The 26,312-nt window shown below is 38.4% G+C and overlaps 1 protein-coding gene across 1 annotated transcript in view; it reads right to left on the bottom strand.

The window, feature by feature from the left end:
• Itfg1 (integrin alpha FG-GAP repeat containing 1) overlaps positions 1-26,312 on the bottom strand; it is a 148,561-nt gene that overhangs the window by 5,641 nt on the left and 116,608 nt on the right. The window contains exons 11-16 of the mRNA XM_052729033.1: positions 24,733-24,883; positions 22,589-22,697; positions 20,072-20,115; positions 14,559-14,637; positions 845-969; positions 175-257 (exon numbers count right to left, since the gene is read on the bottom strand). Coding sequence (XP_052584993.1) covers positions 175-257; positions 845-969; positions 14,559-14,637; positions 20,072-20,115; positions 22,589-22,697; positions 24,733-24,883 — 591 coding nt within the window. The remainder of the gene's footprint in view (positions 1-174; positions 258-844; positions 970-14,558; positions 14,638-20,071; positions 20,116-22,588; positions 22,698-24,732; positions 24,884-26,312) is intronic.

The following is a 26,312-nucleotide window of genomic DNA, read 5'->3' as shown; positions in this document are numbered from 1 at the left end:
AATGAGTTTACTCCTTATAAAACACCAGGGTAGGTGTGTTAAATAATTTGAAAGTGATTAAGTAAATTAAGTGTTGGGCACTCAGGGAAACAGAGTAGGCAATAAATATGATAGTTTATAAAAATATGCCACTGGATATCTACCAAATTGAGGTCAATCAAGGAAGGATATTACCTTCGAGGGACATTGTGAGGATATGGAATGACAATCAGCTGGGAATTTGGAATGATTGCTGTCCACTCTTGTTTTCTTATTGACTGAAAAGAGAATTTAAGAACACTTAATATCCAATTAGTCTAAATATGAAAAAAAAACCCCAACCAACCAAACAAACAAAAAAAGCAAACCCTCAAGTATTTTGAGAATCTGAAATCCAGATATAGAGGATTATATTTGTGTGTTATGAATTCAGTCATTCAACAAATACTGATTGTTCAATTTTAGCAGGCATTATTCAAAGTGCTCCGTGTAAATGCTGATTGGAGCTAAAATTCACATCAGGAAATGGACAAATGACACTATTCTATGTATCCTATGTATATATGTGTAAGTACAATAATGCTACTTTTATGGTAATAGATACTACTTATGCTGTAAGTGATAAAATATTATGAAGAAATAGCAGGTAAAATGGATAAGAAGTCACAAAGTTTAATGGGGAAGAAATGGAAAAAACTATATAATAACAAATCATGGTATGCTCTAAGATAAGGTTAGACAAGTCACTATGAATCATTTTTTAATTATTTAAAGGCAATAAAATATCTGAATTCAAATGATTGGATTTAAATGTTTAAGTCATAAGTATTAAAACAGATTGTCAAGCAACTAAATGTTTACTTGCCTTCTCTCCAGATGGACGGGGAATACCAACATAAAGGTGGTCCAGGAAATTGGCACTTCGGCCTAAACCAAGTACATTGTAAGGTAGTTGGAGAGCTAAGTGTGCTGACTGGCTGAGCTGTCCAGCTAGATTTATGAAAAAAAAAAAACACACCAAAAAAAACCAAATAAACAAAAACACTTCTGAAAACATTGCACTCATTAAGTCTTGAAGTCTTTAATATTTTAGTTAAATCCAGGTATAAAATGTCAGATGAATGGTCAGTTAATTAATATTAATGATTCATAAAAATATGCTTTGTTTGAGATACAATTCCCATACTATAAATAATGTCCACTTATAAAATATAGTAAAATGGCTTTGAGACTATCCTAAGGGTTCACCTTAGTGAGCACAATGTAATTTTAAGATGCTTTAATTACTTGAAAAACTCAATACCCAAGGCTGGTACTCTTGTCAGCAATATTACACTTCCTGCTGTAGGCATTCTCTCTAACTGTCCTATTCTGAGGACTTTATAAACAGTCATACAATAGATGGACTTTGTAACTGGCTTCTTTCACTTGGCATATTCTCAAGGTTCACGATAAAGCATGTTTCAGTACTTCATTAACTGCCATCTAGCATGATACATACTACATTTTGTTTCATTAATTAATTTCATTAATAGGCTTTTGGGTAATTTTCACTTTGGGTTACCATTAAATAATACTGCTCTGAACATTAATATACAATTTTTTGTATTTACTAGATTATATACCTAAGAATATGGATGATAATTAATTGCCTATTCCAAAATAGGCACCAGAGATAATCTCTGGTGTTCCTAACACAAAGCAATCATAAGTGTTTGAGGTGTTAGATTTGCCAATTACCCTGATCTAATTATTATACATAATATACATGTATTGAAATGTCACATTGTACCCCATAAATATGCACAATTATGATGTATTAATTAAATGTAGTATATATGTATGTAAAGATAAAAGGTACCTGTCCCATTTCATACTCAGACAAGCAACTGTATGAAGGTCCAAAATTTTCTATACACTAGCGAACACTTATTATCACCATATGATGGCTGGGAAACAACATCTCTGATATCAGAGTTTAACCTGAACTCCCTATTACCAAATGATGTTGAACTTCTTTCAAGTGCTTGCTGTTCATTTGTGTATCTTCTTATTTTTATGAACTTAGTTCAAACTGAATTTTTGTCTTTTTTTCCTGATCAGTGTAAGTGAAGTCTTGCTAGTTTTTAAATATGTCTCAAACGTATCCTTTGGTTTGCTGTTTCTCTCTATTCTCTACTTCATTTAGTTCCTTTTTATGTTTCCAGTTTCTCAAGGTGAAAGATGGCAATACTCATTCCAGACAGTTATTTCTACAGGGTCTCTAGCTCAGGCTGGTCTAGAGCTCTCTATGTTTCAAGGATTATCTTGAACTTCTGCACCTCCTGCTTCTACCTCCAGAGTTCTGGGATTATAGGCATGAGCCCCAGAAACAGGTTTAAGAGGTACTGGGGATCAACTCTAGGCCCCTGCATGGCAGACTACTATTCTCCCGGCTGAACTATATATCCCTACCTGGTTCTTATTTTTTTTAATATAGGCATTTGGAACAATCCATTTTCCTGTAAGAAAGATTTTAGCTGCATTCTATGGATTTTAATATGTTGCATTTTTTTGGTTCACATTTACTTCCATGTATTTTCTAATTTTTTTCAATCCATTATTTTAGAGTGTGTTGATTGATTTTCATGTATTTACAGATTTCAAAAATGTTCTTGATTTTTTAAAAAAAGATTCACTTATTTTATGAATATGTGCATGTGCCTGAGTGTACGTATGCACACCACATGCATACAGATGTTTTCAGAGGCCCCAAAAGGGTATCAGATCCCCCAGAACTGAGGTAACAGGTGGTTGTGAGCCACCTAATGTGGGTGCTGGGAACCAAACCCTTGTATTCTGCAGAAGCATCAAGTACTCTTAAATGCTGAGCATTATTTTAAGCTTCTTCTTACTGATTTTTAATATGTGGTCAGAGAACACACTTGTGTGTTCAGTCCTTTAAGATTTATTGAGTTTTATTTTATGACACGGTATGTGGCCTATATGGGAAAATGTTCTATGTGAACTTGAAAAACAATGCATTTTCTAGGTGCAGTGTTCTACACATTTCTGTTAGGAAAATGTTCTATGTGTCCCTGAAAAACAATCATTTTCTAGGTGCATTTCTGTTAGGTCTTCACATCTTTAATTGATTAGCTGCTTAGTTGTGTGACCCATTTTGAAAGAGAGATATTAAAGTCCTTACCAGCCCATCATCAATCAACCAATTATTGGTTAATCAGTGTGTCTCGATATGTTGAACTTCAGGACTCACATGATCTTCCTACCTTAGCTCTGGAGTGGGTGGGACCACAGGAAAGAGTGACATGTGACTATGTCTGGCTCCAGTTATTTATTGTTGAGTTACCCACCCCTTACTTCCATTCTTCATTAATTTTGTGGCTCTGATGTTAAGTGCATATATATGTTGAGTTGTTGCACCCTCTTATGGACTCACATTGAAATCTATTATTATTAGTGTATGTGTGTAAATGCCTGTCACGGCAGATGTGTGGCATTCAAGGACCACCTGCAGGAGTCAGTTGTCTCCTTCCACTATGTGGGTCCTGGGGATTGCGGTGGTTGGGCTTGGCAGCAAGCCCCTTTACTCACTGACCCATCTCACCAGACCATGGACTCACCTTTCACCGTTCTACTAACAGTTTTGTCTTTAATGTCTAGAGAATCTCCTATAGACACAGTAATTTTGTTATCAGTTCTGACACAATCTTTTGATGGAGTGCTTCTTTCATTTACTTTTAAAATAATTACTGATAACAGAATTTATGTCTGTGCCCACACAGGTCAGAAGAAAGTGTCAGATCTCCAGGCACTGCATTTACAGACATTTTTAGCAGCCCTGAGGGTACAAGAACAAGTGTTCTTAATCACTGAGCCATCCCTCCAGTACCTCAGTGTTTTAATATATTTTGAGTGTCACTATCCTAGTGGTTGCCCTGGGGATTTCAATTAACAGCACAGAAAAAAAAATCTAGTTCAGATTAATACTAATCTAATTCAAAGTTCATATAAAAATATGCTACAGTATAACTGTTGATCTGATTTGTATGGATTTAAATTGCTGTCTGTATCAGTCTTAAAGGGGATCTTTTTAGTGTTGGAGAGTTCTGCCAGTGTGATTAATGCTGTTTTAGTTTCTCTGAGCATATCTAGGGTACTTCATATTTGAAGGATACTTTTGTCTATCTTTGATTGATAATTCCCCTTTCTGCATGTATAATGTATAATCCACTGCCTTCTTGCATACAGATGATGTGATAAGTTACTTTTTTTGTTGCTTTCAAGAATATTTTTTGAGAGTTGATATGACTGAGTATGGGTCTTTGGGTTTATCCTATTTGGGGTTTGTAGATCTTCTCAGATGTGTGTATTAACATTTGTCATAAAATTTGGGTGGTTTTAGCAATGACTTATGTATTATTTCTGCTTTTCTTTCCCTGTTTTTTTCATCCTACAATTTCTATTACCAATATGATGGTGCCTCCACAGGTCCCTGAAACAGACTGTCAACTGATATATATTCAAGTGTTCAGATTATTTCCTAGCTCAAACATCACAGAGCCTTCTACTAGTATTTTCAAATACAGTAATTTCCGACTACAGAATTCCTACTTGATTTTTTGGTAGGTCTGAGGCTTGAACTGAAGGATTCAAGCATGCTGGAGTTAACTATTACTGGGATGCCTTCCTACCTCTCTTCCCTGTTATTCAATAAAGTGCTGGAAGTCTTAGGGTAATATGACAAGAGAAAGAAACAAGAGAGCTACAAACAGTAGTCAATTTATTTCTTTTGCAGATGTTATGATCTTGTACTTCAGAGGCCCTAGAGACCCCACTTGAAAGCCCTTAGACTTGTAAACACAGTAAAGTAGCAGAATACAAAAGCAACATATATTAAGTCTCTATAAATGATAAACTTGTTGAGGAAGAAATTAAGGTTCACAACAGCTTTAAAAAATATCCAGGATAATTCCAAGGATGCAAATGACTTCTACAAAGGAAACTTTTAAGACACTGAAAAAAATGCAAGGCACAGGAAGATGAAAATGCCTCTAAGACTCATGGATTGTCAAAATTAGTGTTGTGACAATGGCTATATTATCAAAAATGATACAGATTCAATGCAGTGCCCATCAAAATCCCCATGGCATTCTTCACAGTACCAGAAAAGCAACCCTAAATTTCATAGAGAAGCAGGTAAGATTCCAAACAGCCAAGACCATCCTTAGCTGAAAGAACAATCATACTAGAGATATCTTAGATTACCTGATCTCAAATTAGAGAGCTACAGTAATAGAATCAGCATGGAACTGGCACAAAAACAGACTTGGTGACCAAGAGAAGAGAAAGAAACTCACATACCTAGAGCCACAAAGGTGTCAAAATCACTCAGCTGGGTATATGTGTTAGCTCATCCCTACAATCACAAGCACTAGTGAGGCTGGGGTGTGAAGACTGCCATGAATTTCAGGTCATCTGAGTATACAGATTAAAGACTTTGATGTAAGACTTGAAACTGAAAGGAGAAAACCTTTTAAGATTAATGAGCACAGGCCAGGATCTTCTGAAAAGAACTTCAGGGCATAGGAACAATCTGAAGAACTGCAAAGTGGTGATATACGAAACTAAAGCTTTTGCTCAGCAAAGGAGACAGCTACAGAATGAGGAAGAAAGAAAAGCTTTTCCAACTTTACGTCAAGCACAGAAATAATATTGAGGATCTATAAAAGACTGCAAAAATTAAATACTAAAACCTCAAATCATCTAATCAATAAATGGGCTAATGAACTGAATAAGCTTCTCATAGAATTACAAATGGCCAATAAAAACTCAAAGTAGTGTTCCAACATTCTCAGCCATCAGAGAAATGCAAATTAAAGCTACTTTGAGATTCTACCCTAACTCTGGTCAGAATGGCTATTATAAAGAAATAGGACATCTGCTGTGAGACGGTGTCTTCTCTTTAGGTCAGGAAAGTTGTACCCATAAAATCTCAGCAATACAGTAGCTTAAACAAGACCTGGACAGTGGCAACACCAGCTGACATGTCAACATGGATGGAGGAAATATCACAAGGCTCCAATTCTGGATGAAGAACTATAGGCAATTAATGACTGCTGAGAGACAGGGATGGGCCCCTAATTGACTATCCAATATCAAGGAGACAATCCTAAAAACATATACATGAACTCAGCAGGTTGTGTGTATGTATCATATACATATGTATGTATAGATTTAACAATAATAAAAAAGAAAAAATGATAACTACTGTCAGATATCTGGTCAAAGAACAACTCTTATTCACTGCTGGTGAGAATGTAAACTTGTGTAGCCACTATGGAAATCATTATAAAGCATTCTCCAACAACAAAAAACTAAACCCAAAACTGAAAAGAGAACTGCCATATGGCCCATCTATAACACTGTGGGATGATGTGTGTGTATGTACACACACACACACACACACACACACACACACACACACACACACGCATGAGATGGCAAGTCAACATACCACACAGATACTTGTACATCTATTTATATTGCTGTACTATACAGCTAAGAAACAGAATCAGACTCAATGCCCATCAACAGATGAGTAGATGAAGAAAATATTGTATATACACATGATGCAATTTTATGCTACTATAAATAAAAATGAAATCATCATGACATTTTTAGGTAAAATAGAAACCATTCTTTAAGTCAAATAAGCCAGATCCAGAAAGGCAAATACCGCATGCTTTTGCTCTCATATGTGGAATCTAGATTTAAACGTGTGTGGTGGGGAGGGAAGGGAGAGATCTGAAGGGGAGGTGAGAAAATGGAATGGAATATATTTAGCATGAAAGAAGAAAGAACTATGTGGGGAAGGAAGGGAATCTTCTATAGGGGACAGGGCAGTAGTGGGGAGGAGGAGGGATTAGAACAGTATAACATGTGCACCACAATGTTATAAGGAAATTCATCACTTTGTATGGTAACCTAAAAAATAAAAAGGAACATGGTAAGACTTGGGATACAAAGGCTAATGACGCAAGTTGAACAAAATGTTTTCTATGGGACCTTGGAAACACCACCATATTTAAGAGGATCTTTAGTTTTAACTAAGTTGTGGTTACACACATTGAGGCAAAATTTACCTTAGCTATCTTTACCAGTGCAGGGACAGAGCACCAAGCTGTACAACCATCACTTCTTGTCTCCAGAGCTCCTAATTAAAACTCACTGCACTTCAGCCCTGTCTCCTTGCAACCACAGTTGTACTTTATATATATGGATTCTGCAATGAGGGTATCTCATATAAACACAATCTACAGTATTTATCTTTTTGTGACTGGATTACTGCAGGAAATCCACAGATTACTGAGAAAAGGACTACTTGTTAGTGGATTATATGGGGGAACAAATTACTGATACAGGATAAGGCAAATTCAGTCTCAGAGTCCCTGGAAGGCTGAGAACTAGTCCCACAATGCTTCATGCCACCTGACTTAGTCTTTACTATCCAAGAATGTGAGAGAGAAGGGGCACCGAGTATGGGCTCCCCAGATCTTAGGCTAGCCAAGAGGCCACGCCCTAGGGGCTGGTACCCCAAGGCCATAGGTGGAACGAATACCCACTCCATTGGATTATTTTACTTAGTACAATGTTCTGTTAGTTCATCTGTGTTGTAGCATGTGTCAACATTCTCTGTAAGTCTGAATACTATTTTTTCATGTGTATATTCTACATTTTGTTTATCTACTCATCTATGCATGGATACTTTTGACCCTGTCTCATTAAACTAAAACAACAAGAACAACAACAAAGAAACCTTGGTTATACAAATCTCTCTCAGCAAAACTGCTTTTAGTTCCTTTGCATGTTAATTCCAGCAGTGGATTTACTTCAAGATATGGTGATTCTGTTCACTTCTGAGGCACCAACACACTGTTTTCCACAGAAGCTCAGTTATTTTTTCTTCCCCTTAGTCTACACCTGTTAACTTTGTGTGTGTGTACATGTGTATGTGTGTGTGTGTGTATGTGTGTGTGCGAGTGGGAGAGAGGGTGGGTGTGGGTGGTGATAATGTGTGGTGTGTGTATTACTTGCATGTGAGTATTCAGGTGCATGCACATGCAGAAGCCAGAGCAGGACACTAGGTCCGCTATTGTTCTCTTACTGCTTAGAGATGAGGTCTCTCATTGAACAAAGCTTGCTGTTTTGGTTAAGCTAGCTAGTAATTTAGCTCTTGGAATCTACCTGTCTCCAACCCCCAATGCTGGGGTTACAGACTCTATACACTCTTTATGCAGGGGCTGGGGATTTGAACTCAGATCCTCATGTCTGCAGAACAAGCACTCCTACCCAATGAACTATTTCCCCAACCTCAAATGCTGATTAGCAGCAGTTATTTTGTGGACAGGAAGTAAAATCTTTTATTTACATTTTCCTAATAATTAATGAGGTTGAGTATCTTTTCATGTGCTTTTTTGGCCACCTGGATGTCTTCTTTGGGGAAACGTCTATTCAAAACCTATGCCCATTTCAATATTTTATTGTTGTTATTGTTGAATACCTCTGCATGTTTTAGGATCTTTTTTGGAGGTAATACCTATTTGTATCCTTATGCTTAATTTTAAAGTAGTTATAATTGCACAGAGCCTGTGATTACTCACAAGTGACAGTATGAGGAAAAAAATCAGTGCTATGAGAAGGAGTGGCAGACATTTCAAAATTAATTCAAGGTTTAAAAGTTCCATTCAATCATTTTGTTTCAAATATCTAGTTTTCTAAACTGAAAACAAAGCTGAACTTGCTAGCATTGGGACATAATTTCATTTTAATAGTAACAAGTTAAGAGACCATTATTGTCTACTTTTCTAACTATTTTACTGGTATCTACTTAGGTGAAAGACAAGTAAGTTGCCTCATAATAATGAATATCTATGCCATTTCATGTCTGTTTCAGATGTAACTAAAATTATAAAATGTTTGTTTATACAACAATGCTAATTACTTAATGAACATAAAAGAATAGCATAGGCAATAGTAGGTAGTAAGAACTACATGAATCCTAGTGTCCATCCTCATGTTTACACATTGTCATAGTTAGGATCTATTGCTGTAAAGAGACACCATGACCCTGGCAATTCTTATAAAGCAAAGCATTTAATTGAGACTGGCTTTCAGTTTCAGAGATTTATTTCATTATCATCATGGCAGGAAGCATGGCAGCATGCAGGTAGACATGGTGCTGGAGAAGGAGCTGAGAGTTCTACATCTGGATCCTCTGGGCCTGGCTTGGGCTTTTGAAACCTCAAAGCTGACACCCAGTGATACACTTCCTCCAAGAAAGCCACACCTACTCTAACAAGGCCACACTTCCTAATCCTTTCAAATAGTGCCACTCCCTGATGACTAAGCATCAAATATATGAGCCTCTGGGGGCCATTCTTTTTCAAACCACCACATACATTTTTCCAACACTGAGAGAACACTGTACCCTACTGAAAAGTCTTTAAAAACTGTACTCAACAAACTCTTGGGTATCCTTGAATGGATAAGAATCTTTATGACAAATTAAGATTTGGAGCCAGTCCTCAATGAGGATTCATGGGAGGTTAAGATGGAGAACTACTAAGTGATATAGGGCCTCTCTCTACGCTATGGCAGACATCATAGAAAGGTACAATATAAAGTTCTATTGACACTTGGTAGAATGAATTTAGCTATATGGTCAGACTTAAAAGTGTTGAGGCGCTGGGCAGTGGTGGCGCATCCCTTTAATCCCAGCACTCGGGAGGCAAGAGGCAGGCGGATCTCTGTGAGTTTGAGGCCAGCCTGGTCTACAGAGCGAGATCCTGGAAAGGTGCAAAGCTACACAGAGAAACCCTGTCTCGAAAAACCAAAAAAAATAAAAAATAAAAGGGTTGAGGCATAGGGATGGAGAAAAGGTTGTGACTAGAAAGATGAAAAAGGGCCAGGGACACGGAGATGGATTAGATATACCAGAAATCAAGCTGGACACGTATAACACACATAAAGGGAACATAAGTGAATATGATGGTAAGAAGTTCAGGGTTCACTTCTCAGTGAGGGAGAAGGCACTTGGATTGAAACTAAGCTTTGCATTAGAAAGATTAATTTCTACAACTAAGCTTCTATGTTATTTCAATGTCCTGAATGTTAATTGCTGATATTAGAGATGAAATGGGAACTTTTCTAGTGAACTAGGTCAGAGGCTGTGGGAACAGGAGAAAATTACAGAGCCATGCTGTGGTCAGTATACGGGTGAGGACGGGAGCTGTGGGCACTATGCTATGTAGGCACAGTGAACAAGTCTGTACTATGGTGTTTGTTTTTGCCTCTGATTCTGTTGTTGGCACTGATCTGTATGTTTACTGTCAAGTTTGTAGTGAACAGTGCATAAAGAAGTAAAATACAGAATCTGCTTCAGGGTAGAGCCAGATTGAAATCTCAGATCCCCACTAGTCAGATGACAAACAATACAATTCAATTAGTAACTTCCCCTTATTTTATGTTTTAAAATTTAGTTCACTACCTCATTTAACTGTAGTACTATGCTTCTAATAAACTTAAGATAAAGGTTAAAAATTAATAAAGGTGATGGACACCTATTTATTTTGTACATATATTACCCTATTCTACTTAATTTTTAAGCTCACTTTATAGGAAATGATTCTTTATATTGCATTACTTATAGTTAACTGCAGTAAAGAATAGTCTCATGCTACTTGTGCTGAGTGTTTCCTATGCTTCAGACAGTTCTATACATCATCACGTCTGTGAGTTTCAACCTTTACTATAGCACACAGTTGCTTTACATGGTATATTGACAATAGCCAAGTCCTGAACTACTACAACAAGAAGGAACATACCAGCAGTGTTACTGAGCAATGTGAGATATAATCAGATTCTTTCATTCTAAACACACTTACACAGTAAAGGAATTATTTCAACAGAGTGTAGATAATAACACATTGCTAGCAGAGACGGCAGAACAGATAAATAATATTCCTTTTCTCACTTCCTATTCCCAAAGCTCTCATGTGACAGTTGTTCTTTCAGCATTAGGCTCTATATTGACTAAATATTTTACTAGAAATTAGTCTGGAGTTATTTTGGAAAATGGCAGATACAAGCAGGCATAGGCTGCTAGACTCTTCAGGGAGAACACTGGGGAAAGTCGAACAACAGCCATAGAAAGGTGAGTAATGCCCCCAAATCTAGTTTAATAGCAAAGTAAAATAGGAAAACTTACAAAAGCAGAACATTGAAAAAAGCTAGTGTCCAACAGAGGGACTGATATGTTTGGGGAGCTACTCCTGCCTATGACTATGGAGGAGACACTCTTGAGTTTGTTCTGCACACCATGTTCAGCAAGGTAGAAACCTGGTTGAAGCTAGAGTCTGTATGGCAATACAGGTTCCAAGTGGCACGCCTGATATCTTGAAGGACTTCCCAGGGTGGGTACAATATTCATAACTAGACCAGTGGTATGACTAGCCTTTCTGACCTGGCAGGTAAAAAGCTGTCCACTAATGGGATCAACATCATGATGTCTTTACAAAGAACTGCTCAGGCATGTGACAGGCATTATGGAGACAGAAAAGGAATGCTCAGAGTCAAGACTTGACCACAAAGCAGGCAAGAACCTTAAGGTGAACGGGTTGAACAGTTACACAACTGCAAAGATAAACTATGAATAGAACACTCAAGATCTATGGGAAACTGTAAATGATCAAATCTATGACTCACAGACATAGAGAATTTCATGCTAATGGCATGAAAAACATCTTCAAGTTATAGCCATTCTACCCTCTAAACCTTGTTAAATTTTTATGGGAGAAACCATTTTTCAATAAAACAATAGCAGATTTCCCAAATCTTGGGAAAGAGATGTCCATCCAGGTACAGGAAGAATTGAGACTACCAAAGAAACACCACCAGAGAAAAACCTCTCTACATCACAGTCAAAACACTAAATACACAAAACAAAGGACATGTCCTGACTGAAAGCTGCAGGAGAAATAAGTAATATAAAAGGCAATCTCATTGAGTAACAGCAAATTTCACAGAAAAACCTTAGCTGAAGCAGAAAATAACAAATGCGCGGGTGAGGATGTGGACAGAGGGGACACTTAGTCTGCTCGTGTGAATGTAACAAGTTCAGCCGCTTTGGAGATCAGTATGGAGGTCCCTCAAGACACTACAACTACAACTACCACAGAGTCCAGGTATAGCACTCCTGTGCATTTATTTATCCAAAGAATTTCACACCAATACATCATAGAGATCCTTACTATGCATTATAAATTCATTTTGCATATGCATGTTTATTACAGATCTATTCACAAGAGTTAAACTATGGAACCAACCAAAATGTCCAACAACAGAGGTAATGGATAAAGAAAATATACTATTTATACACAATGGACTTTCTTCCAGCAATGGAGTTATGCTGTTAGAGTCAAGTGGAATCAAGTGGAGATAACCATATTACATGAATTAAGCCTATTTGAGAAAGACAAATATCTCATATTTTCTCTCATTTTGTGCTCTTTGGTTTTATACAATATTGTATGTATGAAAGTAGAAGCAACCCTGTCTAGGGGAAACATGGAGGGAGTGGTGGGGAGTACAATATGGGTATGCTCAGTGTATATTTGTGCTTATATGAGAATATCCTTACTGTAACACAGTATTCTGTACAATGAAAATATACAATGAAAAGAGTCCTGATATGAGCTCTACTATGGTACTTTCTGGGCAGCACCACCAAGAATTCTCTCATTATGGCAGTGCTTCTAGTTGTTAGTGTTTAAATATTTCATTTTGAAAGTTGAGTAGAGCCTCAGATAGTGCTCATGCATGTACTTGTAACAGTACCAACTTGCTAGTGCATTTCTACCGACTGGACACTACATTCATATGCCCTTATTTTCTTCTATGTCTAGCCCATTGTTGTATGTGCTCTCCCCTGTGCTCCCAACAGATGTTTATTGTTGCACTGTCTTAATGTAATGAAGAGGCAAATACAGTAGAAGGCTGACCAGCATAGCTACTGTATCTCCATAACAAAAAGCCCAGAAGAAATCAGGACTTCCTATGAATAGGCATACAAAAACATATATGGCATATAATTTTAAGAAAAAAATGTGATAATACAGGACTTTAAGATATTGGTGTATAGCTGTGATAAGTAAGAGATTTTCTCATTTTAAAATTAATAACACAGTCCTGAGACAATCACTTTTTTGATGGTGTGAAGTAAGTAGTTTTTGAAGTGTAAGTAGATTTAAGTTGCTAATGTGTAGATATGAGTTTCACTGAGAATTCACCAGTGGAGGTAAGTTTTGGATTTGGAGTGTGCTAATTTGCTTGAGTTTACCAGCATTGTGAAATAAAAATGAGTCTCACAACATCTCACTTAGCAGTGAAATTATTTGCACATTAAGAAAGAATTAGCAAACAATAAAAATATAATATGTATAGGAATTAAAATTTAAATGACTTCTTTGTTGTAGTGATATATCAAAATATTTGATTGTAATAGTCTTATCAGAATTTTCCTTAATTTTTGCTTGCAGAATGCTTCTATGCTGAAGCAGCAATATGATGAATTCTTTTTTTTCTTTTTCTTTCTTTTCCTTTCCTTTTTTTTTTTTTTTTTGATACAGGGTTTCTCTACATGGCCCTGGCTGTCTAGTTTACTACACAGACCAGGCTAGCCTGGAACACACAGAGATCCCCCTGCCTGCCCCTGCCTCCTGAAAACTGAGATTAAAGGGAGTATGCCACCACACCCACACAATGAATTCTTAAATGTTTATAATTAGCTACAAAATAAACTCATTATAGTACATTTAATTTATGTAAGGCAATTATATAATACCAAATTGGCCTCTAACACATTCTTTCTGGTTATTATATTAAGCTTGTTTATATTTCTTCATGGGCAAGATTCTAGGATTCTCAAGAAATCATCTAATGTTGGGATTTTATTCTTTATGCAGGTAGTTGGATTTACTGTAATTTGAAAGGAAGTTCAGGCACCAGTCACATGCAGACATCTTTTGGTCTGTTTCCTTTTTGTCTTGACTGAATTTCTCCACAGTGTTTGTTGCAATGGACAAGGAAGCTGTGCTTTTATAAAATGATATCAAAAACATCTCTCTAAATTTTAGACCTCTTATTCCACATTTGAAAATATGGGATTAATTTAAATTGTAGTATCAATTGGATTTCTAGCTTTTACTTTTCTTAAAATGAGCTAGTTTATATGATTTATCATTTCAATCTTTAAGGTAAGTCAAGTTACCTCTCCTTTTCTGTTATTTCAGCTGAGAAATAAGGAGAAGGGTTCGGTTCATCACAGTAATAATAAATGAAGGAATACATGTTGACATTTTTGTCCTGAATAGCTCTTAAAATTTGTTTATGTATATAAAGAAAAAGTGCAATGAGAGAAAATTGTATTCAGGGTTGTGACATAATTGTGACAGCAGCTCGCCTCTCCAATATACTGAAAGAAGATGCCTTGCATGTTGTAGACATCCCACACGCCTTACCTGAGCCGTTTTTCAGATAGCCATTTGCATCAACTGTTGTGTACATGATATACGGTCCAGGCTGGTTCACTCCAAAGGGCTGCATAAGAAAGGAAATGGTTGGTCTTGGAAAGTAAGTGAATGATTTGAATTTCAGGAAAATTTATTATATAGTAAAAAAACCCCAAAAAACCAAAAAAAAAAAAAAAAACCAAAATGAAGAATATTTATTCTTAGAAATTTTCATACATTTATAAACTGTATCTTGATCATACTCAACCTGGCTCTCAAATTCCTAGCTCCAAAGACCCAAGACCTCACCCCACTTTTGTGTTCTCCTCTTTTTAAAGAGCCCAATGAGTCTAAAACTTCAGTGCTGCCTGCTTATGCATGTGCGTATGTGGGGAGGGGCATCTACTAGAACACAGACAATCTACCAGCAGCCACAAACCAATTCTTCATTTTTCTCTCATAAATTACATCCCAACTGCTGTTTTCCCTCCCTCCTCTCCTTCAAGTCTCCCACCCCCAACCCCAGATCCACTCCTCCTCCTTTCTCTTCAGAAAAGGGGAGGCCTTCCAGGGATATCAACCAAACATGGCCTATCAAGTTAAAATAAAACTAGGCACATTCCCTCATATTAAAGCTGGACGAGGCAACCCAGTAGGAGGAGAAGGGTCCCCAAAGTAGGGAAAAGAGTCAAAGACAGCCCCTGCCCCCACTGTTAGTAGTACCACAGGAACCTCAAGCTACACAATCATAACATGTATGCAGAGGATGTAGGCCAGCCCCATACAGGCTCCCTGATTGTTGGCTCAGTCTCTGTGAGCCCCTAGGGACCCTGGTTAGCTGATTCTGTCGGCTGTTTTCTTGTAGTGTCTTGATACCTCTGGCTCCTGCAATCCTTCCTTTCTCTCTTCTATAGGATTCCCAGAGCTCCGTCTAATGATTTGCTGTGGATCTCTGCATCTGCTCCCATCAGTTGCTGGGTAAAGCTTCTCTGATGACAATTATGCTAGACACCAGTCTGGTTATATAAGATGGCTGGTTTGGGTACCATATTCCCTATTACTAGGAGACTTTGCTAGGATCACCATTGTAGATTCCTGAGAGTTCTATTGCATTAGGTTTCTACCTCACCCCTGAAAAGCCCCCCAATTCTAGTTGTCTCTCCCAGCACCCCCCCCCCCCCAAAACTAATCCCTCCTGTTCCCATCCACACCCATCCCCAGTCCACCCTTGACATCTTTCTATTTCCCCTTCTCAGGGAGATCCATGAGTCCTGCCTTGAGCCCTCCTTGTTACTTAGCCTCTCTGGGTCTGTGGATTGATTGTAGCATGATTATCCTTTACTTTACAGCTAATATCCACTTAGAAGTGAGTACATACCATGCACAAACCAATTCTTTTTTCTTTTCTTTTTTTTTTTTTGATTTTCAAGACAGGGTTTCTCTGTGTAGTTTTGGTACCTGTCCTGGATCTTGCTTGGTAGACCAGGCTAGCCTTGAACTCACAGAGATCCACCTGGCTCTGCCTCCTGAGTGCTGGGATTAAAGGCATGCGGCACCGCAGCCTGGCTACACAAACCAATTCTTATGTATATGTCTTAAATAATCGTAGCTATTTAAAAGAACATTTCCATAAACAGATAATAGCTCAAATTAAACCTGGTTAGTGGAAAATTATTAAAATTAGTTATTTATTGTATGTGTATGTGTATGCGTGTGTGCGTGCGTGCGTGCGTGTGTGTGTGTGTGTGTGTGTGTGTGTGTGTGTGTGTGTGTGTGTATGCAGCCATTTGAGTATTAAAGTGCATGTGTGTAGGTTAGAGGACAACCTGCAGGAGTTGGTTTTCCCTTTCACCATGTGGATGCTGGAGATCAAACTCATGTCATCAGGCTTGGTCTTTACATGCTAAGCCATCTCACTGGCCTCCGAAGAAAATTCCTAATACCTTATAGTACTTGAAAGTTGCATTTATATAGTTCAGAATTTTAACTGAGTATTTTAAAGACCTGATGTTTCTACTTTATAAGGGTAAATATTTTAAGCAAACTTTTCTTTATTATTCTGGTTTCATAGGGAACAAAACTACAAGAGTTTTGGAGTGAAGGATGCAGATTGTGGTAGAGAGTACCTGAAATACTCTTGAGTTTGACTACCAGTACTAAGAGAACCTCAAGCCTGAAAACGGTTTTATCATTACATTTCTTCTTCTTTTCCCCCCTCCTCTGTCCTCCTCCTCATCTTCTTCCTCCTCCCCCTCTTCTTTTTTCCTCTTCTTTTAGTTTTTTGACACAAAGTCTTCCTACATAGCCCTGGAACTCTGTAGACCAGGCTGGCCTTGTACTCAGATCTACCTGCTTCTGCCTTTCAAGAGCTGGGATTAAAGGCATGCACCATCACACTCATCGTGTTATATTTATATTGAATTGGACATATGCTACAATTTCTTACTAATGTACAAAAATGTCAAATTCTATTTATAATTGAGTGAAAATATTGACTTTTAGTTCTGTCACATTTAATCTTTTACACATTTAGAGAATATTACTTTCCAGTTTTTCCTGAGAAACTCAGAGCCTAATTGGATTGGCAGTTTATCTCAACTTGTATACCATTTCCTATTTATAGAACTGTCTTTAAACTTTACATAAAATGATAGACTTCCTCTCTTCAAAATCAACTCTAATCAAAAAGGGTATAAAATGTAGCTTGTAATGAACATCCTATTAAAAGTTAACAAATGCTTGAGAAATTTTTGTTTGAAAATTTATGACAAAAATAAAATGTTAGTGATCTTAGCAAAACCGACTTTCAAAAAACGAAGGAGAAAGCTTCATTTGGGCTGTAGCTCAGCTAGTAGAATGCTTGCCCAGCATGTATGAGGTCCTGGGTTTGATCCAGCATCACACAAAGCACATGGTGGGGGTACCTATAATCCTGTAGACAGACAGTGGAGACCAGGCTCAAGGCCAGCCTGAGGACATGAGACCCTACTGAGTGGGGTGGGGTGGGGTAAGAGGAGGAGGAGGAGGAGGAGGAGGAGGAGGAGGAGGAGGAGGAGGAGAGAGAGAGAGAGAGAGAGAGAGAGAGAGAGGAGAGAGAGAGAGAGAGAGAGAGAGACACACACGGAGGGAGGGAAGAGAAGAGAAAATGAGGAAAGAAGAAGAAGGGGAAGGAGGAGGTAGAAGAGAGAGGGAGGGAGGGAGGGGAGAGGGGAAGAAGGGGGCGAGAAGGGGGAGGGGGAGAGAGGGAGAGAGGGCGCGGAGGGAGGGAGCGGAGCTGAGAGAGAGGAGAGAGAGAGAGAGAGAAACTTCTGTGTTTTAATCCCTATTGTCTTCTTTGCATTTTTATGAATGTAGGTTCTACTGATGACAAACCAAAAATTTCTCAAGCATTTGTCATCTAGTTTTTTTTTTTTTTTTTTTTTTTTTTTTTTTTTTTTTTTTTTTTGGTTTTTCGAGACAGGGTTTCTCTGTGTAGCTTTGCGCCTTTCCTGGAACTCACTTGGTAGCCCAGGCTGGCCTCGAACTCACAGAGATCCGCCTGGCTCTGCCTCCCGAGTGCTGGGATTAAAGGCGTGCGCCACCACCCGCCCCGGCCTTGTCATCTAGTTTTACCACAATTACAGACTTGCTTCGGATGACATCTTTTCTCCTTAACTTCCTCAACTGTGCTGGAATACGGCAGCAGTAACTACTTTAATAGATGCAGCTTCTTCATTAATCTGCCTTTAAAGTTGAAACCTACTGTTGACTCTGCATCCATCCTTAGCTTATGGAAAATGCCTTGGTGTTGTAGAAGATGTAGTGATGCTTCATTTTGGCCTCTGTGCCAGGACAAAGACACTCACTTCCTGGATTCTGCTGCTAAATCACAGTTGGACTTGACCAACTCTTCTCAGCTTAGGGAGCTGTGTCACACATCTGAATGCACTATCTGATTACTGTAGGAGTTGAGAGACCCTCGCCCTCTGCCTCAGTTGAGGCTGTCTGAAGAATCGCCTCAGTTTTAGGGCTCTCCATGCATTGTAAACCAATCTCTTTCTTCCTGCCAACCCCTGCTTTCCTCACTACTTCAGTTATCGTTCCCAAGTACAGTCAAGCTGTCTCAACTACAGAAGTTTCTCAACTATATATACATGAAAGTATTGGAATTGTAGTGCTTTAAATGGATTGTAAGGATTTGAGACTATAATCAAAACATCTAGCTTTGTGTTGAAATTTCTCACTTGACTCCAAGACTTCGGAAACTTTAACTTGTGTGTGTGTGTGTGTGTGTGTGTGTGTGTGTGTGTGTGTGTGTGTGTATGTGTGTGGTGGTTAATAATTTTTGAGGCCTGGGAGATTGCTCAGTGGGCGAAAGCCTTGCAAGCCTTAAGAGCTGAGTTCAGACTCCTGTAAAAGCCGAATCCAGTGATTACTGTCTATGATGCCAACACTCCTTTGATAAGATGGGAGGCAGAGCCAGGAGAATCCCTTGAAGCATGTGGGCCAGTTAGCCTGGAGTATGCAGCACAGTGGCAAAAACAAGAGACCCCAGCTCTCCAACAAGAGACCCCAGCTCTCCAACAAGATGGAAAGGTGAGGACAAACTCTGGAGGCTATCTGCAGACTTCCACGTGTGCCTGCCCTATCAACACACACACACACACACACACACACACACACACACACACACACACACACACACACTGTTTAGAATGTGCATGATTCTGTGCTCTCTATCAGCTATGCAAAGGTGAATAATAAGGTTCTTTAGGGTTGCACTCTCCTGTAGACAGGCATCTCATGTTAAACAACTAAATGGGAAGGCAGCAATGGGAGGGCCTCATAAAACACTCGGTAAAGGCAATGATCCTTACACAGACATTTGTTTTTAGTTTCGTCTTGTTTTGAGATACAGTTTCCTGGATCACAGGCTGGCCTCAAATTTGCTATAGAGTTGAAGATGATCTTGAACTTCTCATCTCCCCTGGCTTTACCCACTGTGTACTGGGATTATAGACATGTACCACCATGCCTGGTTTTATGCAATACTGAAGATCAAACTCAAGGCTATGCTAGCTAGCAAGCCTTCTACTAATTGAGCTATAACCTCAGTTGTATAGTGATAACTTTTTATGGAGAGGTACCAAAATTCTAGCATTTCCTTGAGTAATAATGGATACTTTAATAACTACCAAATACAAATATCAACTTTGATTGTAACTTATGACTATTTTGCGTATATTTACTTATCCTGAAGATAATTTAAAAAAAAGATTATTTATATACTGGTTTTATGTGTATGAGTGTTTGCCCGCATGTATGTATGTACTCCATGTGTATACAGTACCTGAGAAGCCCTCAAGAGGGTGTCAGATCCCTAGAAGAAGAGTACAGACAGCTCTTAGCCTCTGGGTGGGTGCTGAGAACCGAACCCGGGGCCTCCACAAGAGCAGCAAGTGCTCTCAACCATTGAGCCAGCTCTCAGGCCCCTGAAGAAAACTTCATAGAAATATCTGTGATGAAGAATCAAGTTTACTTACTGTGATCTTACGAGGACAGTCATTAGAACACAGACCACTAAGAACTGTGGAAAGATAAAGAACAGCCTATTACTACTGTCATAAGCTTACATTAAAAATACAATCTAATTTCACCCAAAGTCTATTAATACATTCACTGACTTATGACCACAGATAAGAACCAGTTCAATTTCTGAGAAAATTAAATTTCACTTTATACCTATATGTCCTTAAAAATTAATTTAAAAACTTAAAAAATCTGTTCACTTTATACATATATCTTTAAAAATTAATTAAAAAATTTGAAATCTTTGTGTATGTTCCTGTGTTGGGGTGTGGATGTCTACATGACACAGTGTATGTGTGGAGTTCAGAGGTCAACTCTAATAGTATTAAAAAGAGCTATCCTCAACACTAATTCCTCTCAGTCAATGAGAAAGGAAGTGAACCTTTGAAATATGACCTAAGGAGAAGTCCTTGGACAGCTAATATGCCTAATGAGGAAACGTGATGCTCATGAGGGAAAGGTGGCAAAGATGTCCACTCTTATTCATTCTAGCTAGCACAGTAAGACATAAAAGGCATGGAGATTAGAGAAAGAAAGAAATTTGTTCCTTTTTGAAAATGGCTATCTATAAAGAAAAATTCTCCCAAAAACTATTTTATAAAATACCTTCCCAGAATCAGTGAGTCCAATGAGGCTACATTGAAGTATTTATTTCCACATACTAAAAATGAACATGTAAAAACCCAATGAAAAAACACAGCAGTATTTCAAGTCTTTGCAAAGAGTGCAGGCATACACATAGTAAAATACATAAGCCTTTATGAGCACAGACACTCCTGGGACAGGCAACTGCAAGGAACTTGTTACAGAAAAGAAACGGCGCAGGGAAATGAGAGGCCAAATTCTCACTGCCACAGAGGATGTATATAGAGAGACTGCAAAGAACTTGGAAGTACTGTGTGGGTTAAAAATGTAAGTAGTGGCAGGAATCCACAGTTTTATCATACATGTGACCAGATGTGTATGTATATGAAGCCTGACTTCCATTTTCTTACTTTTGTCGCAAAGGAACCTGGAAGAAATGACAAAACACTAACATGTACACCAAGCATCCAGAGCCTGGGTTTACACATGATTCAAGGCACAGGGCAAGCACTGGACAGAAGGAATATCTGAACGCCAGCCAGTTATGTGGAAGGTTGGGGCTGTGCATAGAGCTCAGCAGTTAAGAGCTCTTGCAGAGGACCCGGGTTTGGTTTCCAGAACCCACAAGGTGGCTTACAACTCTTAACGCCAGTTCTTGGGGATCTGAAACCCTCTTAGGACCTCTGAGGGTTCCTGCATGCATGTGGAACAGATACACACACTCAGGCAGCCACACACACAATCTAGTAAATAAATGTAAAAAAAAAATAATGTAGAAAGAATGATGGCAAAGCAGGATCATTATTTGACAAAAGTTGAGGCAGGAGCTATCAATAGACTCCAATGGTAGCAGGTAAAAGTTTGATATAAAAAGGATACAAGTAATATCAGAATGTCTGTCTGTAGGAATGGGGAAGGGAAAAACAGTGAATGCAGGAGAGAGAAAACTGGTCATCTTGGGGCTGGACAGATGGCTTTGCAGTTAAAAGTACTAGGTGCTCTTCTGACTTGAGTTAATTCCCAGCACCCACATGGCAGCTCACAACTGTCTATAATTTCACTTCCAGGGGACCTGACACCATCACACAGACATACATGCAGGAAAAACACCAATGCACATAAAATAAAGTAAATTAAAAACCAAACAAACAAACAACTGGTCATCTCAGGGGTAAAGAGACTGCTCAGTGGTTAGGAGCACTTGTTCTCACAGAGGACCAGGATTCTGTTTCTAACACCAACATGTGGTTCACAACAGTATGTAACTTCAGTTCAAGGAGATCCAATGCCCTCTTCTGACCTCTGAGGGCTTACAGGCACATATAAGGTACACAATACGTACATGCAGGCAAAACACTCATACACATATAAAAAAAAACCAAACTGTTCATCTCTGTGAGCAGGTGAGCAGTGTGCACCATGTGCCTCCTGGTCCAATGACCTGGAAGTGCAGAATCCCTGCTCTGCAATTCCTTGCTGTGGAGTTTTGCCAAAAATGGGTAACTGGAGTTAGATAGTGAGGAAACAGGATTATCTAACAATAAAAAATTTGCATTCTTTAAAATCAATGGAGATAAAAATAGAAAATGACTGAAAAAGTGTCCTAGATTGAGGAAGCCTGGAAAGATGTGAAAAATTCAACATATCCTGGGCAGAATACTAAACCAGAAGGGGAAGAGAGTCATTGTTGGGACAGCTGGTATATCTGAATGGGGCCTATGTATAGCTAGCACGATGTTCTGCTGAAGTTCATTTCCTGGTCTAGAGGTTGTACATGCATTACACAGGAGTGTGCACTTGTACCAGAAAATGAGTAGAAGGGAAGAGAGAGAGGAAAGGGAAGGAAGGAGGAAAACAAGATGAATGGTAACATCTAAAATACTCACCAATGACTTTAACAAAATAAGCATCTGCTTCAAAGTTATTTTTGAGTGTATGAATGGCGACATCATTCTTGGTGTATCCTTTACTGAGTACTATAATGTCCAAAATTCCCTGAAAAAACAAAAATTGTACTACTAGGTGAAAGAAAAAGACCACTGTGTGACTTGTGCTATAGTTTGGATAATTTACACCAAAGGCTCACATGTTAAAGACTTGCTTGGCAGCCTGTGGGAGGTGGTGGGATCTTTTGGGAGATAAGGCCTGTACATGGGTATGTTCCTGATGTCCCTGAAGGGGTGTTGTGACTTCAGCTTCTCCTATCTCTCTCTGCTGTTAGGCCATCACAGGTGAGCTGGCCTCCTCTGCCATGTGCTCCTGACATGGTGTACTGTGTGCTGCACTGGCCAAGAGACAGGATCTAGTGACTGTGGACTGAAACCCTTCGTCCTTGGAAGTTAATTTTCTCAGGGAGTTTGTCATTTGTACAACCTTAGTAGGTTGATGTTTGAAATAAGTTTACTGAAAATATATGCACACAATTTAAATAGGAAATAAAAAAGAAAATAGTCCTGGGAAGTAATTGTTAACATTTTGTTATATTTCCTTCTGGTCATATGTACATGCACAGTGAATTTTTTTTTCTTTTTTTTTTAAGACAGAGTCTCACTATGTAGCCTTGGCTGGCCTGAAACTGGCTAGCCAAGTTTGTAGATCAGGTTGGACTCAGATATACAAAAATCCACCTGTCTCTGCTTCAAAAGTACTGGAATTAAAGGTGTGTGTCAGCACACTTAGCCCTAAGATTCCCTCTTTAGACCCATTACTGTGTGTGTGAGGCATACATAGGGAGTGTAATGTGGAAGTCAGGGACAACTTTCGGGAATTGAGTCTCTTTTTTCACAGAAGGTTTTGGGGATCCAACTCAGGTTTCCAGACGTTTGCAGCATATGCTTTTTACATGTAGTAGAAGCTCACTACTTTGTGCAGGAATTTTCAGCTCCTCTGCAAACGGGGCCAAGTTCCCTGTTGCGGGGCCTGCGGCACTGGTACCACCTTTCCCTCCCTCTTTAACACGTAGAAATTCAGTTCATTTTATTGTAGAAAAAACAAACATTAATTTAAAGTTGACACTCTTCTGCATCTCATGATGCTACTCATTTTCATTTTATAAATGTTAGCAGCATATTTTTTCCTGTAAATTGACTATATTTTTCTAGAGAATTTTTGGTGACATCAGTTTCTATGAATACTTTTATATTAAGGATATTAATTATTTCACTCATTTGTAGCATTTCTATTTTCCATATTTAAAAATAATTTAAATTTTCATTTATTATATTTTTTGATGTATAGAAATTAAAAATTGATTTGTAGGCAATTTTGTTGATTTTTTTCTCTTGTAATATTTCTACCAATTACTTTTATGCTTGGAAACTGCTAATGAAAAATGAAATGAAATGAGATTTGGCAGCAGGAAAAGCAGAAGGAAATGTGGGTATCAATAATTCATCATTGAGTATAAGCCTCTTAAACTCAAAGCAAAATAGAACAACAAAATAGAAAGGTTAATGAAGACATAAATGTCCTGATGGGCTTTTACTTTCTACAGTAAACTATCTGCAAGGATATATGCGGATAAGTTAACTTTATATTCTTTAAAAGCTTTTTTTCTTCCTCTAAGTAGGAAACTAGAACTCTCTTTAGAAAGGTGGATGCCAGGTACCAAGGTGGATGCCAGGTACCTACAGAGTCTTCCACCAGCTCACTTGGCAACTGTGACAGAGCCCTAGAAGTGGCAGCAGAGATGCCTTGTTTCACTTTATAAGTGTGGTGGATGCACTCTTCTGCTGTCTGTGTGGGTACCTGTTGGTTCTGCTTTCGGTCAGCTGATGAACATGTACATCTGCTAGTCTTAAAGCACAATTTTGCAGCAGTTTATTCCAAATAAGTACAAGAAGAGCTAACATTTTCATATTCAACTACAGAGATCAACTATTCCTAACATTAGTCAGCCCCCACCCCTATTTAACATTAAAAGGTTTTCTTTAATGAATCATTCTCATTCCATTTGCTCGTATATGAAGCTACAGTGAAATGATCTAGATAGCAATTAAACTCTAAGCACACAGGACAGTTCTGAACTCACATCTTCATAGATATCAAAAAAGGTGGCAACCACGGCGTCTTTGATTAGATTTAGGCCTGCTAGGTCCCAGTAGACTTTAAACATCCGATGCACTTCCTCACAGCTTGCATTATTGCATGGGACATTCTCCAGTAAAAAGGCTTGCTGATTGCTGTGTGATAGACAAGAGGTAGGTATTTAGTTAAAATCAGTGCTGTGAAGTAGCAGCTGTCCTTTATCTTCCAGATAGTCCATGTAAAATTCTGGGGTTACTGGACTGGGATGAGAAATGCTCTGTTCTCTTTAATGTGGAGTTTCTACATCCATCCCTCCTTCATGTTTCCACTTGCAGTTTAAGTTCCTGGGGTAACATTTTAGATGTGCTGCTTTCCTTTACAAAGCTCAGGAGGATCCTGAAGGTTATAGAAGGACAAAGAAGAAAAGAACAAAGAACATGCTAGGGAGATGAGACTGTCTGCAGGGGTCTAGTGCCGGGCTCATGTGGAATCGCTCCACATGGAGAGTGGGTCATTGGTGCTGGAGCTGCATTTGGAGCTGAATTTGAGGTACCCATGTCCCAGTCAGCAACCCCACTCACCTCTGACCCTCTACGGAACCTCAATAAGCTCACTGTTTCACTGAGACAGATGTGTTTCTTTGGTCTGATCAGTGCTCTTTCTAGAATGAACAGATCTTTGCTCTCATCTCTTTAAGTCCGACACAGATGTGTATTAATGATCAATGAATATCTGAATTTGAATTAGGACTCTTGATTTCCCAAAGTCTTGTAAATCATGGTGTTCACAATTTCCAGTGTAAAGTAATAGTTTACAACAGAAACTTTTATCAAAGTCACACAATTTAAAAGACCATTCTTACTATTAATTTGTGTCTTGTATAGGGAGAGTCAGCATCTTATTTCTAAAAGTAAAATTTCATTTAAGCCTCACAGAAAAATTATGATCATTTGCTTCTGAAACCTTGGGGAAAATGGTCTTGATTCAGTTTTTCTGTATTTTTGGCAATTATATATAATGCGCCATTTAAAAAATTGTTTTATTTCCAAAATGATTATAGGAACTATTATAAAATTCAGGCAACAGGAACATTTAAAAAGTAAAAAATAATTTCTTTTCACAGATAACCACTGTAAATACATTGGTATGCATCTTTCTAAGACTGCTAGGCACATACAAGTATGAAAACACATTGAGAATAATACAGCAATAAATGTGGATGTGCAAATATCTCTATCTCCCTCAACTCAAAAACACCAAACCTAGGTAGGTTCTGTTCACATATTCTAAGGCTTTTTTCTTTACGTAATATAGTATACTCACAGAGAACATGTGTATAATCTGATGGGAGACACAGACTTGACACACTGAAAACCCCTCTCTAGACATTGCATCCTGTTTCTCTCTTCCTCCTGGCCGGTCACTTTTCAACTCCACTATACCAGTAAGCTGTCATTCACTTTAACATCTAACTCCCCAGAGCTAGTGAGGTTATGCGTCTTAGAGGAGAACTTACTGCCCCACTTCACTAGACCGGTATAATTCCCAACTGCTTTCTAAAATTTAACTGTGTCCTCACAGGGA

Source organism: Peromyscus californicus, unplaced genomic scaffold, assembly GCF_007827085.1.
Source record: "Peromyscus californicus insignis strain IS unplaced genomic scaffold, ASM782708v3 Scaffold_8__1_contigs__length_139910024, whole genome shotgun sequence".
NCBI lineage: Eukaryota > Metazoa > Chordata > Mammalia > Rodentia > Cricetidae > Peromyscus > Peromyscus californicus.
This window is presented reverse-complemented; position numbering and strand designations above follow the sequence as displayed.